Here is a 14,733-nt window from a genome sequence, read left to right as displayed (position 1 = left end):
TATAAATAAAGATAGATACAAATATTTGTTAATTAAAGAGATAGATAGAAATAAAATAGTTTTGAGTAGATGGTATGGATAAGAGGTCATAAATTTAATAAAATTAATTTATATTTATTAAGTGTATTTAAAATTAATAATAGAAAAAAAAAAGAAATCAATTGAGAGTATAATATTTTTAGACAAAAAATAAAAATGAAAGTTAAATAATTTTGGCACATAAAAAATAAAATTTAATTTTCAATATTACTAAATATACCAAATTAATGCATATATAATTAAATATATTAAATTATTCTCACACATTTTTTTTACATAATTTTTAATATATATATATATTTCACCGTCTCATAAAAATAAATATTTAATATAAAATATTATTTTATATATTACTGACATAATTCTCAGTACCACGCCATCAAAATTAAAATTTCAAATTAAAACAACAGACAAACCCTAAAAAATAAATCTTATAAGTAAATTATTAAATATAATTATAATGAACGTGGAGCTACATTCTTTATTATGCAACAGCCTCCTCCAGGCTGCAATTATTATTTCAATTTGAACACCCGCGTATTTTAGTTTGAGGCACGTCCTTGTTTGTATAAATATAGTGATATATTATTTAATTGAAATAACACGTCCATTCCGTTGAAATTTTAAAATCATAATTTATTTTTTTATAAAATTAATTTTGATAATTATTTTTGAATAAGACCAAAAATATAAAAAATATATTTAATTGAGACCAAATTTGATTTTTATTCTACAATTTTTAAAGTACAAAAAATTTATGTTAATTGTCAAATTTCAAAATATTTTCATTTCAAATAAAAGAAACCACCCAACCCATATCAATAATTCCAAAATTGATGCACCCGTACAGGTCCTTCATCTTTTGAAGTTTTGTTTTTAGGTCCATGACATTATAGTCCGGCCCAGTAGTCAATATTAAGCACAGCAATATAGTCCAATATTTTCCTCGCTCTCTCTTTCCCGCTTTCAAATTCGTTCAAAGCTGTTTGGAAGAAGGAGAAGAAGACAACCTCTGAGGCTTATTCCGTGGAGATCTTCACCGGATGCCCATGGCGGACCAGGATTCGGAGCAATTGCGGAAGTTGTCGCTCGGGATCGCCAAGGTTTTTCACGAGATTCAGACCTCCAACGCCACGCACATTCGGAAGCTCAAGGAACTCGCAGCGCTCCTCTCTTCGTCGTCGCCGATTCAATTCTGCAATGCTTTCTGCAAATCTCTAGGACCTCTTTTCGATTTCCAGTCCCGCATCGCGGTTGCCGAAAGGATAATCAAGTTCGTTTCCGTCTTTGCTTGCTCGTGCGCTGGGAAAGAGGATTGTGGAGTTGTGTTCCTGGATAATTTCCTAAGGTTTCTCCTCCTGGCTGCTGCCGCGGCGAACAAGACTGTTAGGTTTAGGGCTTGCCAGATCGTTTCTGAGGTGCGTGCTCTAGATTTCGAGTTTCTGTTTTTCTAGCCTTAAGAAAATGTCATTTCTCACTCTCTAAGGCTAATTTAAATTCGTTTCAGTAGCAAAGGTTCAAGAAAAGTATCGAGATAATTCATAGAATGTCGAATTATAATGGTTGATTTTCTGCATCTGCAAACTAATAGTTAGGGCTGGCTTTGGTGTATGGTTTATTATCAGTTACTTTCTGATTTTGTTTAGAGAGCGTTCTGACTTTCTAGTAGTTATGTGTTTGTAATACCGGTTTATTTTCCATTTCCACAATACTCTTCCCAGAATTCCTTGTTTTTACTTTTTACAGTGCATATTTGTGTGATGTAGATCATTATGCGATTACCAGATGATGCTGAAGTCAGTAGTGAACTTTGGGATGAGGTGATAGAATGCATGAAGTTACGCATGGAAGATAAGACCCCTGCAACTCGAACATTTGCGGTTAGGGCTCTTGCAAGATTTGCGACTGATTCAGAGAATGAAGACATTCTTGAACTGTTCATTGAGAAACTACAGTTGGAGCAGAACGGGGTGAGTTCTAGACCTGTTTGTGATTATTGAGTTTGAGTTTTTTTATGTGCTCTGACTGCTTGCTTTTCTACACCACAGATTGACAGAATCTAGAAACTTTTGGCATTCAAGCAATCAATAACTGCATAGTCTTTTTATTTTTATTATTTTGTTAAATCCTTAACTGCATTGCACCGGGCTATTATTGTGGTTGTTAGGAGAATTACTCATATGAGTGAGCACTTCGAAGATTTTTCAGCATTCTGAAACTTCTCACAATTAATCCCTCAACAGTTTCAACGGAAAATTCCTTGATAATTTGTAATTTGTTATTTGCATTGCCAACAGTTATTTATATCATGGTAGTTTGAGGAATTGGCTATGCCGCTGAGCACTGTGTAGATTTTCTTTCATATTAGTGTGACTGTGCAGGATGTGCGTAAGGCAATTGTGCTAGCTATGCCTCCTTCAAGTGCAACTCTGTCAGCAATAATTGATTTCACTCTCGATGTGAATGAATCAGTCCGGAAGGCAGCATACTTTGTCCTAGCTAGTAAATTTCCCCTGCAGAGTCTGAGGTAACAATCACTTACCTATGTAGCAAATTTAGTGTTCTGGTTTGGATTTCTAACTATCAATTACCTAATCCTGCACTATTTATTCTTGACTTGTGATTAATGATTTGCTATGTAGCATACTTAGTCTTCTGCGTTTGCAACTGGATAAAGTGGAATACTCCAATATGTTGGACACCGTTTATGGTTTCTATCGACAGCTTACTGAATGTGCTCATAGTTTAAATTTCGTTCTATATCACATCTCAAACACCTATTTCCTACTTAATATAATTTGCAACATCCAAGCATACTTATAATTTTAGTATCTACATGTTTCATCTTGATTTTTTTCTTTTCAGCTCCTTATTAACAGGTGATGGCTTTAGCATTTGTACTTTGATCTTCTTTAAGCTTTGCATAGAATGATTAAAAAGAAAAAAAATCCTAAACACCCCATTATACAAGAAGCTTAGGAAAAAAATATTATTTTAGAGAAGAAAAACGAAAAAAGAAAAAAAGAGGGAACTTATTTCTGCATGTATACTTTGGTGCTGCCAAGTTTCCTTTAATTATAAAATTGCATGTCGTGCAAATGGTTAGTGATACCTGATAGATGCATGATTATTTGAGCTGAAACATTACTTCAATCTTCAGATATTGAGAGCAAGCAATAACAATCCCCATGTAGTCACTCACTGCTTCAGTTTGACCTCAATGACTAGTATGTTCAAATTCAACATTTTTTATGTTGCTTGCATGGTCTTATTTCCTGTGCTCTACAGCATCAAACAAAGAACAGATATTCTTCAAAGGGGGCTTGCTGATCGTTCCACAGCAGTCGCAAAGGAGTGCATGAAGTTGATAAAAGATGAGTGGCTCGAGAAAAGCTGCAATGGAGACCCTATACAGCTGCTTAAATTTCTAGATGTTGAAACATATGAATCAGTAGGAGAATTGGTAATGACAACTCTACTGAAAGCAGGATTGGTCAAATTGCAAAATGATCAATCCATCCGGAAATTCTTTTCATCCACGGGTGAATCAGCTGAAGGTTTGTATGCTATATTACCTATACTCTAACTCGTAAGCCCTAAAAGTTAACTGAATCTTGAGGTTAGTCTTTTGTCTACTTGCATTTAATCCATATTTATATTTGTTTTGTAAAGACGCATCATGACATTGGTCAAAGTCCTGTTCGTACATTGCAATCCATTTGCCCCATGTGTTAGACACGTGCACAGAGTGTTTGAACCTCAACCTATGGCTCCTTAGGTCATTGGTCTAGTTGCAGGCGAATGGATGTGTTTGTTTTAGGTCTACCTTAGTTATCAAGTATCAACAATGTGATTCTTAAGATGCGAGGACTTAACACTCTCTTGCCTGATTATAATAGTTGCTGTCATAGTTTCAGTCATGAATTTGTTTGGTCATTGCTCTTCAATTTAAAGTTCAAAAAACTTATGGCCATCTATTTTACATCTTGTGTATAGTTATCATAAAATCGCTTTTTAGTTTGAGGCCAGTGGGAAAGTATTTACATTAATTAATATAGTGAAAGAAAAATCAACGCCATCACCGTTCCCCTTTTTGGATTATCATAGTTTGGGTCTTGCTCTTTTCATTATTATTATTATTATAGTGAGAAATCTCTAATGCTTGATTCATGCATCAGTGTATCCAAGAGATACATCACTACACTCGCGTTTTCATGATCTCATTTATACGTAAATATGCAGGACCCTGCAATAAACCTATGGAGTTAATGGATGCTGAAGTTGTTCTTTTTTGGAGAATGGTCTGTAAGCACTTGCATGAGAAAGCCCATGTAAGTAGCCAATGCGAGAAACTTGTTGGTCGCTTTTTGTCCTATTTTTAAGGTTACACTTTCTCTATCACGTCATTTATCTCATCTCTAGAAAGTGTTATAGTTGGTCCAGTTCATTTGTTGATTCTAATTCAATTGTTGAACATAAATGATTTTACTAGAATACTAGTGTACCAGTAGATTAATGAATATAGTCATATCCGTTTTATTGGACAGGAAAATTCAGTTTAAAGAAGAATCGTTAGTTGCTAAACCAATTTACATCTTCACCAGCCATTAATCATTATACTCATTTGGTAATGCTTTTTTGGAACCAAATGCCTGTGTTTTGAATGATTGATATTATAAAAAGAGGCGGTTGCAATAATGTGTTGAAATGATGTTATGAGTCCATGCATCACTCTGTTAGTCATGTTGAGTTAAAGCTACACGTAATCATATTTTAGACGATCCATAAAATGTATCCATATGTCTGAATATTTCATCCAGCGTTTTCCTTATACATGACAAGAAACTAGCCCTGTAATGCTTAATTGTTGTTAGTTGCAACTTTCATTTATGTAGATATTGACAAGATAAAGTAACATCAATCTTTTAATTTAGAGAAACTGTAGTGAGGATCTTGAACTGCCACGATCATATTTAGATATTTTTGTTTTGCTGATCAACCAGACAAAGGGCTCTGATGCTGCTATGACTACGGGTGCAGAATCAGCAGTATATGCAGCAGAAGCTTCAGACAGCAATGATCTTCTTGATAACATTCTTCCTGCTTCTTTGTTGGAATATGTCAAATTGGTTAATGCTCACATTGCTGCTGGTAGGCAAAACTTTTTAACAGACAATAACTTATGTTTAATTTAGGTCACACATTTATGTGGGCATATGATCTTGCAGGGCCAAATTACCGATTTGTCTCTAGGCAATTGTTACTTTTGGGTACGATGCTTGATTTCTCAGATGCTTCAAACAGAAAGGTGGCTAGTGAATTTGTTCAGAAGTTGTTACATATGACTGTTGATCATGAATTTGATGACCAAGGGAATGAAGTAGTGGTGGGGGATGGTTTTAATTTAGGAGGGGAGAGGGATTGGGCTGCTGCTGTAGCAGAATTGGTAAAGAAAGTCCATGCAGTCCCTGGAGAATTCGAAGAAGTTGTTCTTGGTGTGGTGGAGGAGCTTGCACGGCCATGCAGGGAGAGAACAGCTGACTATAAAGAGTGGTTGCATTGCCTTGCTGTAGTTTCGCTGCTTTTGGAGAAGACTAGTTCCTTTCGTCATATGCGTGGAAAGCCCATTGAGCCTACTGAAATTCTTCTCTCGATATTGCTTCCAGGAGTATGCTAAGAAAATCTTCGTTTCATTTAACCTGCTATATGTATGCCTCATATTATTATAACTTTACCGGTGGCTTACAAAATGCAGGCTAAGCATGCTAATTTGGATGTCCAGAGGGCTTCTCTCGGGTGCCTTGGCCTTTTTAGCTTCCTAGAAAGGGCACCAAGTGAGACTATCGTGAAGCAATTAAGAAGTTCATTTGTCTATGGCCCTCCATCTATTTCTGTTATGGCTTCTAAGGCATTACTTGACCTTGCGGTTTGGCATGGCCCTGATGAAATGGACAAAGCAATGAATTGCAATCTATCATCACTGTTGAGTGACCATAATATGGCTGCAACCAAAGTTGAGTTCTGCAGTGGAACCGAGGATCCGAATATTGAACTGCTCAGTCTGCTTTATGCCGGACTTGGGCACAATTGGGGTGGTTGTGTTGCGACCGAAGAAAACCAACCGATTCAAGAGATTCTAGGAGAGGGTCTGGCGAAGATTCTTCTGTTGAGCGAAAAGTTTCCAGGATCACTTGCTTCGATGCACCACTTGCTATTGGCTAAACTAATCATCCTTTATTTCGGTTCCGACAGCGAGCACCTTCAAAGGTCCAGCTTTTCTTACAATAATCAATAATCACCTTTGGATTGCTGGCACATATAAGTAAGTATTAACATTTGGAAGAACAACCCGTTCCTGAAATGGATGTTGGTTGTGTAGGTTGAAACAATGCCTGTCGGTCTTCTTTGAGCACTATCCATCACTTTCTGCAAATCATAAGGTTTGGGTTGATAGAATAGCACACGCTATTTTATAACTTATAGTCGGCAATGCATTGCACCTGGGTTGTATGTATTTCCTGTTAAAAGTGAAATGTAATTAATGTTGCAGATATGCCTATCAAAGGCGTTCATGCCTGTAGTCCGGTCTTTGTGGCCTGGTATCAATGGCAACGCTGCAGGATCTTCCATGATGGTGTCTAAAATGCGTAAAAGAGCCATACTGGCTTCGCAGTTTATGGTGCAGATGATGCAAGCTCCTCCTCCTCCTCTGTTAGACGAAGCCAAAGACAAAGAGAGTGAAAAGGCAGATGCAGAGAAGGATGATCCGTTGCTGGATTTTCAAAGTGGAGAGGAAGGACTTGCACTTCGCATTGCGGCTGAGGTATTGTATTGTACTGTTCAAATATTACATACCATACAATCTCAATTAATCAATCAAATTACTCACTCTCGCAGACTTAGACTGAGTGACTGACTGAGGTGATTATTTTGTGTAATGAAATGAAATGAAGGTGGTGAGCTTAGCGTTACCAGGCAAGAAGTCGGCTGCAGAAAAATCATACGCTGCTGCACTTTGTCGAGCGCTTTCATTGCTCAACTTTAGAGTGTCAGAGCAGGCGGCTATAAAGCTCATGCGAATGCTTCTAAGCCGTATGATCATATCGGTAGCTGCAAGTGAAAAAGATGTTGCGAGGGAATTGAAGCATATGAGGGAGCGGCTGCAGGGGATGGAAAAGCAGCCGGATGAGAAGCTGTCCGCTGACCAAATGCATCGGATGTTAGGTAGGTAACATGAGTGAATCAATGAAATGAAATGAGGGAAAAAGGCTAGCTTGATTCATTCTTCTCATTCTTCACTCTGCCTCTGCCTCTGCCTCTGGTGTGCTTGATTGATTTGCCGTCTGTCTGTCTGTCTGTCTATGTTTGTTTCTTCTACACTACAGGGACGCTGATGCTGGACCACCATCTATCAATGGAAGAAGACATGGACGAGGCTGCTGCTGCTAACACTCACACTCCGGTAGTAGTTCCATCAACCACATGGCGCACCAATGCTGCAAGAAAGCAGCAGCAAGCTAGGAGGAGTGAGGAAGAATCTTCATCCGACGATGAAATCTCTCCTCCCATTAATGGTGTCAACGTCGTTCCCAACACTCCTGCTCGTTCCCAAAGAGCAAGCAAGACGGCAGCGCTGACGAGAATGACGGCAACAGTCAGAATAGATGAGGACGATGACGAGGACGATGATGGGGACGTGACGTCGGAAGACGAATCCTAAGGCGTTTGTTTGACTCCAAATGGAATTTTAAATATTGTTGTTGTGTGTTGTGAATTGGTCGAGCTGCTGCTGCTGCTGCTGATCCTATCCTCTCTTATGTTATGTGAATGTGCTTTCAATTCTGAAACCTGCTCACTCTTCCTTTCTCCCTTTTCTTTCTTAAACTTCTCATGTCATGTAATACAGTTTGTAAGACTATATGCAATGCAAGAATCACAGATATTTGTGTTTCTGAGTCTTTTCTCTCGCCAAAACAAACAAGACATAAATGAGTCAAATTAAAAACTCATTAATAATTCATTTAATTTTGGGATTCGATATAATAAAAATTTATTAATTTTGATCTCAATATAAAAAATACATTAATTTTGGTTTCAATATAATCAAAATTCATCATTTTTTATGTAGAAGTTAGAGAAGAGGTGCAAATATTTAAAGGCATCGAAAAAGAAAACAATTGGAGACCCAAATGAAAAATATTAAAAGAGTTTGAGATCAAAATGTTTGTCGCATCTGTCTCCCTTATATTATCATTGTCTTCAGTGTTTGTTTTCATCAATTAAGCAATGTGTGTATATATTTATATTTTCCACCATTAAGCTTGTAGTCTTATATGTTTGGATGATGCTTTTAAAGGACACAACTAGATTGGCACGATGTTATATATATGCATCACATCCACAATATTTATGGCAACGCTAAAACATAGTCACTATAAGAAAGTTGAAATTTAGATAAAAAAAATTTTGTAGCAAAAAATAATAATTCATAGCAAAAATATTTTTGTGACGAAACTTATTTCGTCACCTATACCACGTTAGTAAAGGTCTTTGGCGATAAATATGACTTTCGTAACAAAAAAAAAAAAAAATTGCAATGAGAATTAAGAATAGAGATATAAGGTACGAAAATATGATTTCGTAGCTAAAACTCTTTTGCTATAAAATTAAAATTTATAACAAAAGAGTTTTAGTAACAAAATATGTATGATTTTTGTACCAAAATGATTTTAGTTATGAAAAATAATTCTGTAACTAAAATTTTTTTGCTATGAAGAGAGAATTTCCTAGCAAAATATTTTAGCGACTAAATTAATTTTATAGTACATAATTTACTTAGGGATGCGATGAAATTAATTTTTGTTGCTATATGAATAATTTAACTACAAAAATATTTCGTAATTAAAAATATTATAGCTAATTAAATATTTTTTATAGTTAGTTTCTTACAACCAAAACTGATATCATAGGTGGAGGGGGCTTGTCCTTGTGACTGATAGTGCTCATCCAAGCTAATAATGCATGTGCAGATTACTTGGAAGAATCATCAAATCTTGGCCAAGATGATCATTCCATCAAGAATGGTTGCACATATATCTTCCAACTTTGATGTTAGATTTCATGTTTCTAAATTGAACCAATACTTTAATTATGTAGATTCACTTTTGATTTGATCCATTTTATGGCCACAGACATTATTGAAAGCAGTTGGGTGAAATTGACCAACTGCAAAAAAAAAAAAAAAAAAAGAGTAAATTTTTGATTTTATTTACTAAAGAATATTATTAGACCGATACATGTCATCCTTGTGTTGGGTGATGGTGAGGATACAGTCTGTTATTTTTTAACTTGGAAAGCTGCCAGATTGAGTGAGACCACCAAACTCACCTAAATTAAATTGAAAATTCCATGTACAGTTGCCTAATTTGATTATCGTTTGATTAGGCAATTAAATTTTGTTCCATTTTGGGAGTCAACAGTGACCCTAAGATTTCCATTTATTTTAGTTTAATTGGGTGCATAAATCATGAAAGTCATGGAAGTTAGTTAGTTTAATCATAGATATACAAGCATGGATATATATATGTATATTAAATTAAATTCAAACTGGCGATACACCTAAATAATACCAAATTAAAAGCAAAAGAAAGGTCAAAATTGTGTGGTTTACCACCTCACTCACTATATATGCATAATAGGAGTAGCTGTTACTATTATATTATACAATTTGAAGTATATATATTCGTCAGGATTAGGAATTGAAGTACGTAGAGAGAGAGATATGGTTATATTCGTCAAATCTTGCTTCTTATGGCTGCTGCTGCTGCTGCTGCTGCTGCTTCCTCCTCCTTATTCTACTGCTGATGGTCACAGGTAGCTAGCTCTTCTCTGCAATTTCTACTATTACTTAATAACAGGATACGATACATCGAGTATATGTGATCAATTCTAATATTAGAGTCTCTCTTTTACTTGATATATATATATATATATATTTTCGTAACTCTCTATGGACAATAGATATGTATATCACCTCGTTAAAATGTTTGATATATATATATATTGTTAGTTCTTCAATACATTTTTATAATAAAAATCATAGCAATTCATGACAATATATATTTTGCAGGGTGAGTCAACAAGTTTCTCCATCTCCCGTTAGGCTCCGAATATTGGATAATCATGTAAGATTAATTCAAATGTATTAATTAATTGCCATATTTGTTTGGGATTCAATATTTAGTTGTCGATGGTTATTCACATATCTATCTATATATAATAATTAGTGTATGATTAATATTTTTTTAGGTGGAGATTGAGAATGGTATTGTAAAGCTATCATTGTTAAAGCATTGCGGGCTCGTCTCAAGCATCGGATTCAAAGGGATTGACAATGTGCTCGAATATCGTAACAAAGAGACGCGACGAGGGTGAGCCAACAAATTTAAAATAATAGCTAGATCTCTATACACACAATTATAGTTATATATCCTGAATATTATTATATTGAGTATGCATATATATATATGTATGAATATAATGCAGTTATTGGGACATCGTCTGGAGTTTCCCGGAGAAAGGCAATCACAAATTCGACACGTATGACATTTTTACTCAACAAGCTAATTAAGCTAAGAGAATCCATTAATAACTAATTAATTATTTGCTCGATTGCAAAACTCTGTTTAAATATTATTTATTTCATCCGCTTCTAAGGTCATATTTAGCTTTTACGTTGTTGTTTTTAATATTAAAAATATTCTTATATTTGAATATTTTTTTATACAACAGTCATTCCATTAGTATTATAAAACACTAATGGAGAGGTATTTTTGCAATTTTTTCTTAATTTATATTACTTTTTGATATAATTATTAATATTTAAAATCAAGACGCAAAAAGTAAATGAGACCCTTCCGGACGGAAGTAGTATTATTTTCATATGATATGATATGAATAATATATATATATATATATGTTGTGCAGGTTTGAAAGTGCAAGCTTGAGAGTAGTAGCAAATTCCAAAGATCAAGTAGAAGTATCTTTTACAAGTACATGGAACATCTCCCTTCCTCAATACACTCTCCCTCTCAACGTTGACAGGAGGTAATAATCTCAACGAATATTAAAAACATGCATGCAATATTATATTGGTAGGAAGAATATAATCAAATTAATGTATTTAGCTAGCGATATAACATTTTAATTAATTAATTAATTAATTTCCAGATTTGTAGTCCTTGGTGGGGTGTCTGGTTTTTACTCCTACGCCATATTCGAGCATTTGGAAGGATGGCCTGATTTGAACATTGATGAAGCAAGAATTGCCTTCAAACTCGATAAGAACTTGTAAGACACACACACACACATATATATGATGAATGTATGTATTGTAGATTTGAGGATTTGAAATCTCTGCATCTTATAAATTACATTAAATGAATTGAATTGAAAATTGCATGATTATTAGGTTTGATTACATGGCCATATCAGATAGTATACAAAAGATCATGCCAACCGACTACGATAGGAGGTCGGGCCAACAACTTAACTTCCCGGAAGCTGTTAGGCTAACGAATCCTGGAAACCCTAATCTCAGCGGAGAGGTAAATTAAATAAAGATTATACCAAACAAAGAGATACATATATATATATATATATATATGAATTGATGATTGTATTGTATGCATGGGGTGCAGCAGGTCGATGATAAGTATCAATACTCTTTGGAGAACAAGGATAATAGAGTACAGGGATGGATAAGCTCCGATAAGCATGTGGGTTTTTGGATGATAACTCCGAGTGATGAGTTTCGCGCGGGGGGACCTGTCAAGCAAGATCTCACATCTCACACTGGCCCAACTTGCTTAAACGTAACTATTCTATTCTATTCTATATGCTATTATGCATATAAAAATATTCATGGACCAGGGTGGACAGGTGTTCTTTAGCGGGCATTATGCTGGGTCCGAATTTGGGATCCGACTTCGTGGAGGAGAGGCATGGAAGAAGGTGTTCGGACCCGTATTCATATACCTCAATTCGGATTCAACTAACAACGCCAGTACTAGTCTACTTTGGAATGATGCTAAAACACAGGTACATACAAATCTATATTTAATATTTATTAGGCAATACAAAAGCTATATTCATATATATATAGCTAGTTTGTCTAATTAGACCCAATCCAACCCGATCCGAATATCCTCCATTGTAGATGTTGGAAGAGAGCCGAAAATGGCCTTATGATTTCCCCTTGTCTGGAGAGTTTCCTGGAGCGCAGCAGCGCGGCGCAATCAAAGGTCGACTGTTAGTTCGCGACAGGTACATCAGTCAGAGGCTTCTGTTGGCTAAAAATGCATACGTCGGGTTGGCTGCTCCGGGACACATCGGCTCATGGCAACATCAGGCTAAGGTGGTCACTCATCATCAAATTATTTAATAACATCGATCTTGACCATCATGTGTTGTGTTTTCATTCATTCTTTTAGGGATATCAATTTTGGACACAAACTGATGAATTCGGCTACTTCACAATTCGAGCCATTCGAGCGAACACTTACAACTTGTATGCTTGGGTTCCCGGCATCATGGGAGACTATAAACTCGGCATCGACATTATCATTAGCCCAGGTGCGTGCTAGACTGTTTATATATATAATACAATCGGTCCTATAAATAATGATCGATACACTTGGTATCGTATATCATTTAGCTCGACTTATATATAGCTACTCCAAACATTATTGTTTGCTTGTTCGCAATTCGTATTGATCTACTTTATATACATATGTGTACTTTAGTCCATTTTAATTAATTTAGAAAAAATTATTCATAATCCACTAGCAGTTTGAAAGATTTGGATCTCTCTCATTATTTAAATTTTGCATAAAACTCCATCTTATGTTTGAAAAAATATGCACAAAATCTAGTTTTAGGAGGGGTTTATAGACAATATTTTAAAAAACATTTAAAGAATTTCGTACAATTTTTTTAGATATCACAATATTTTCTAAAACACGAAAAAGCCTACGCGATTCCTAAATAACCGAAAAAAAAATGAATGTAGGCTTTTTAAAACACGAGTAGGATATGAACAATTTTTCTATTAATTTATACATGACTCTGTTTTTTGATCGGATTAATCTATACTTGACTTTTTATTTTTTGATCGGAATATACATGACTTTTTTTTTTTTGATTGGACGGAATATACATGACTTTTAATTATATGTATTGTGCACACTGTTATAGGCACCCAAGTTCACATGGGAGATCTTATTTATGATCCCCCGAGAAACGGTCCAACATTATGGGAAATCGGGATACCTGATCGTAGTGCAGCCGAATTCTTCATACCCGATCCATCCCCTAGTCTAGCAAATAAGCTATACTTGGGTGGTGATGAAAAGTACCGGCAATACGGATTATGGGATCGATATACTGACTTATATCCTACCCATGATCTAGTTTACACAATTGGAGTCAGCGACTATCGCAAAGATTGGTTCTTTGCTCATGTAAACCGGTAATGCTATCCTTAATTATCTCCCGGCTCTAGTTAATGCTTACCCAATTTTACTTAAAGAAACAAATACATATATAATTTTCAGGAAAGTAAGAAATCACAGTTATACACCAACGACATGGCAGATTAAGTTCGATTTAAGAAATGTGAATGCAAATGGGACTTATACACTTCGATTGGCATTGGCTTCGGCTAACTTTGCAGAGATTCAAGTACGTAAGTTTGTGTTATATATATATATATATATATCTAGTTTGGTTGTCTTGGATTAACTTATATATATATAATTAGGTTGGGATCAACAAGAACATCGATGGAGAAGCAGTAGATTTTAGGACAGGAAGGATAGGGAGAGACAATGCAATTGCAAGGCATGGCATCCATGGGCTATATTGGTTGTTTGGTGTGGATATAGCTGGGCATCAACTCTTCAATGGCAGAAATACAATATATTTAAAGCAATCAAGAAGCAATAATGGACCCTTCATCAATGTCATGTACGACTACATTCGCCTCGAAGGACCTCCTCGACCTTACTATTGATCGATCCATCTATCTCTATATATTAACCATGCATGCATCTCTCTCTCTCTCTCCCTCCAAATTAATTCATATATTACCAAGTAGCTAAGCTAGCTACATGGATTAGAACAAGTCTAGGGTTTTGTCTTTTTCTTATTTATTTATTTATCCTAATCAAGAAATCAGTAATTTTGTTCAGTCATCTCTATCGAGTCTTTCTTGGTGAGACAATCCTCACATTCATAACGTTGAAATGTAAAATTGTTGTGAAAATGACTTGGAATGGCATAAATATACACTTAGTTGTGATATTAGCATAGGAATGACCAATAAAATATTATTATATTTACAGCTAACCACTATTTTATATATTATATGTAATCGAGTGTACTACAATATACCACTATATATTTTATATGTTATATATAACCGAGTGTACTAGCATTCATGTGTATATATATATATGTGACGTGATGTGTGTGTATAATATATTGTATATGTATAAATATATTCCATTCGTACCATTTGAAATGACTCATTTTATTTGGAACACATTGTTTAATTAATTAATAATATTGGATTATGTTATTGTTTTATTATGCTTTTTATATAAATAGCATTGTTAGTAATTATAAAATAAGATT

General features: G+C 35.1%; 2 protein-coding genes across 2 annotated transcripts; both read left to right on the top strand.

The window, feature by feature from the left end:
• Positions 1-987: 987 nt before the first annotated feature.
• On the top strand, positions 988-7,981 carry LOC127260232 (uncharacterized). The gene is made up of 12 exons (XM_051287923.1): positions 988-1,457; positions 1,806-2,009; positions 2,421-2,566; positions 3,328-3,596; positions 4,282-4,370; positions 5,043-5,190; positions 5,268-5,707; positions 5,795-6,306; positions 6,419-6,479; positions 6,590-6,862; positions 6,993-7,263; positions 7,425-7,981. Exons 1-12 carry the CDS (start codon positions 1,083-1,085, stop codon positions 7,757-7,759), a joined length of 3,123 nt encoding a protein of 1,040 aa, XP_051143880.1. The 5' UTR covers positions 988-1,082; the 3' UTR covers positions 7,760-7,981.
• A 1,839-nt stretch (positions 7,982-9,820) lies between these two features.
• Positions 9,821-14,110, top strand: LOC127260256 (probable rhamnogalacturonate lyase B). Its single transcript, XM_051287967.1, has 14 exons — positions 9,821-9,912; positions 10,169-10,223; positions 10,348-10,469; positions 10,585-10,638; positions 11,026-11,145; positions 11,269-11,388; positions 11,510-11,645; positions 11,742-11,912; positions 11,980-12,138; positions 12,257-12,454; positions 12,531-12,672; positions 13,294-13,567; positions 13,653-13,779; positions 13,859-14,110. The coding sequence occupies exons 1-14, from the start codon at positions 9,821-9,823 to the stop codon at positions 14,108-14,110; spliced, it is 2,022 nt and encodes a 673-aa protein (XP_051143924.1).
• The last annotated feature ends 623 nt before the right edge of the window (positions 14,111-14,733 follow it).

Source organism: Andrographis paniculata, unplaced genomic scaffold, assembly GCF_009805555.1.
Source record: "Andrographis paniculata isolate CXL003 unplaced genomic scaffold, ASM980555v1 Contig61END, whole genome shotgun sequence".
NCBI classification, from domain to species: domain Eukaryota; kingdom Viridiplantae; phylum Streptophyta; class Magnoliopsida; order Lamiales; family Acanthaceae; genus Andrographis; species Andrographis paniculata.
The sequence above is the reverse complement of the archived record's forward strand: the minus strand, read 5'-3'. Positions and strand labels throughout refer to the sequence as shown.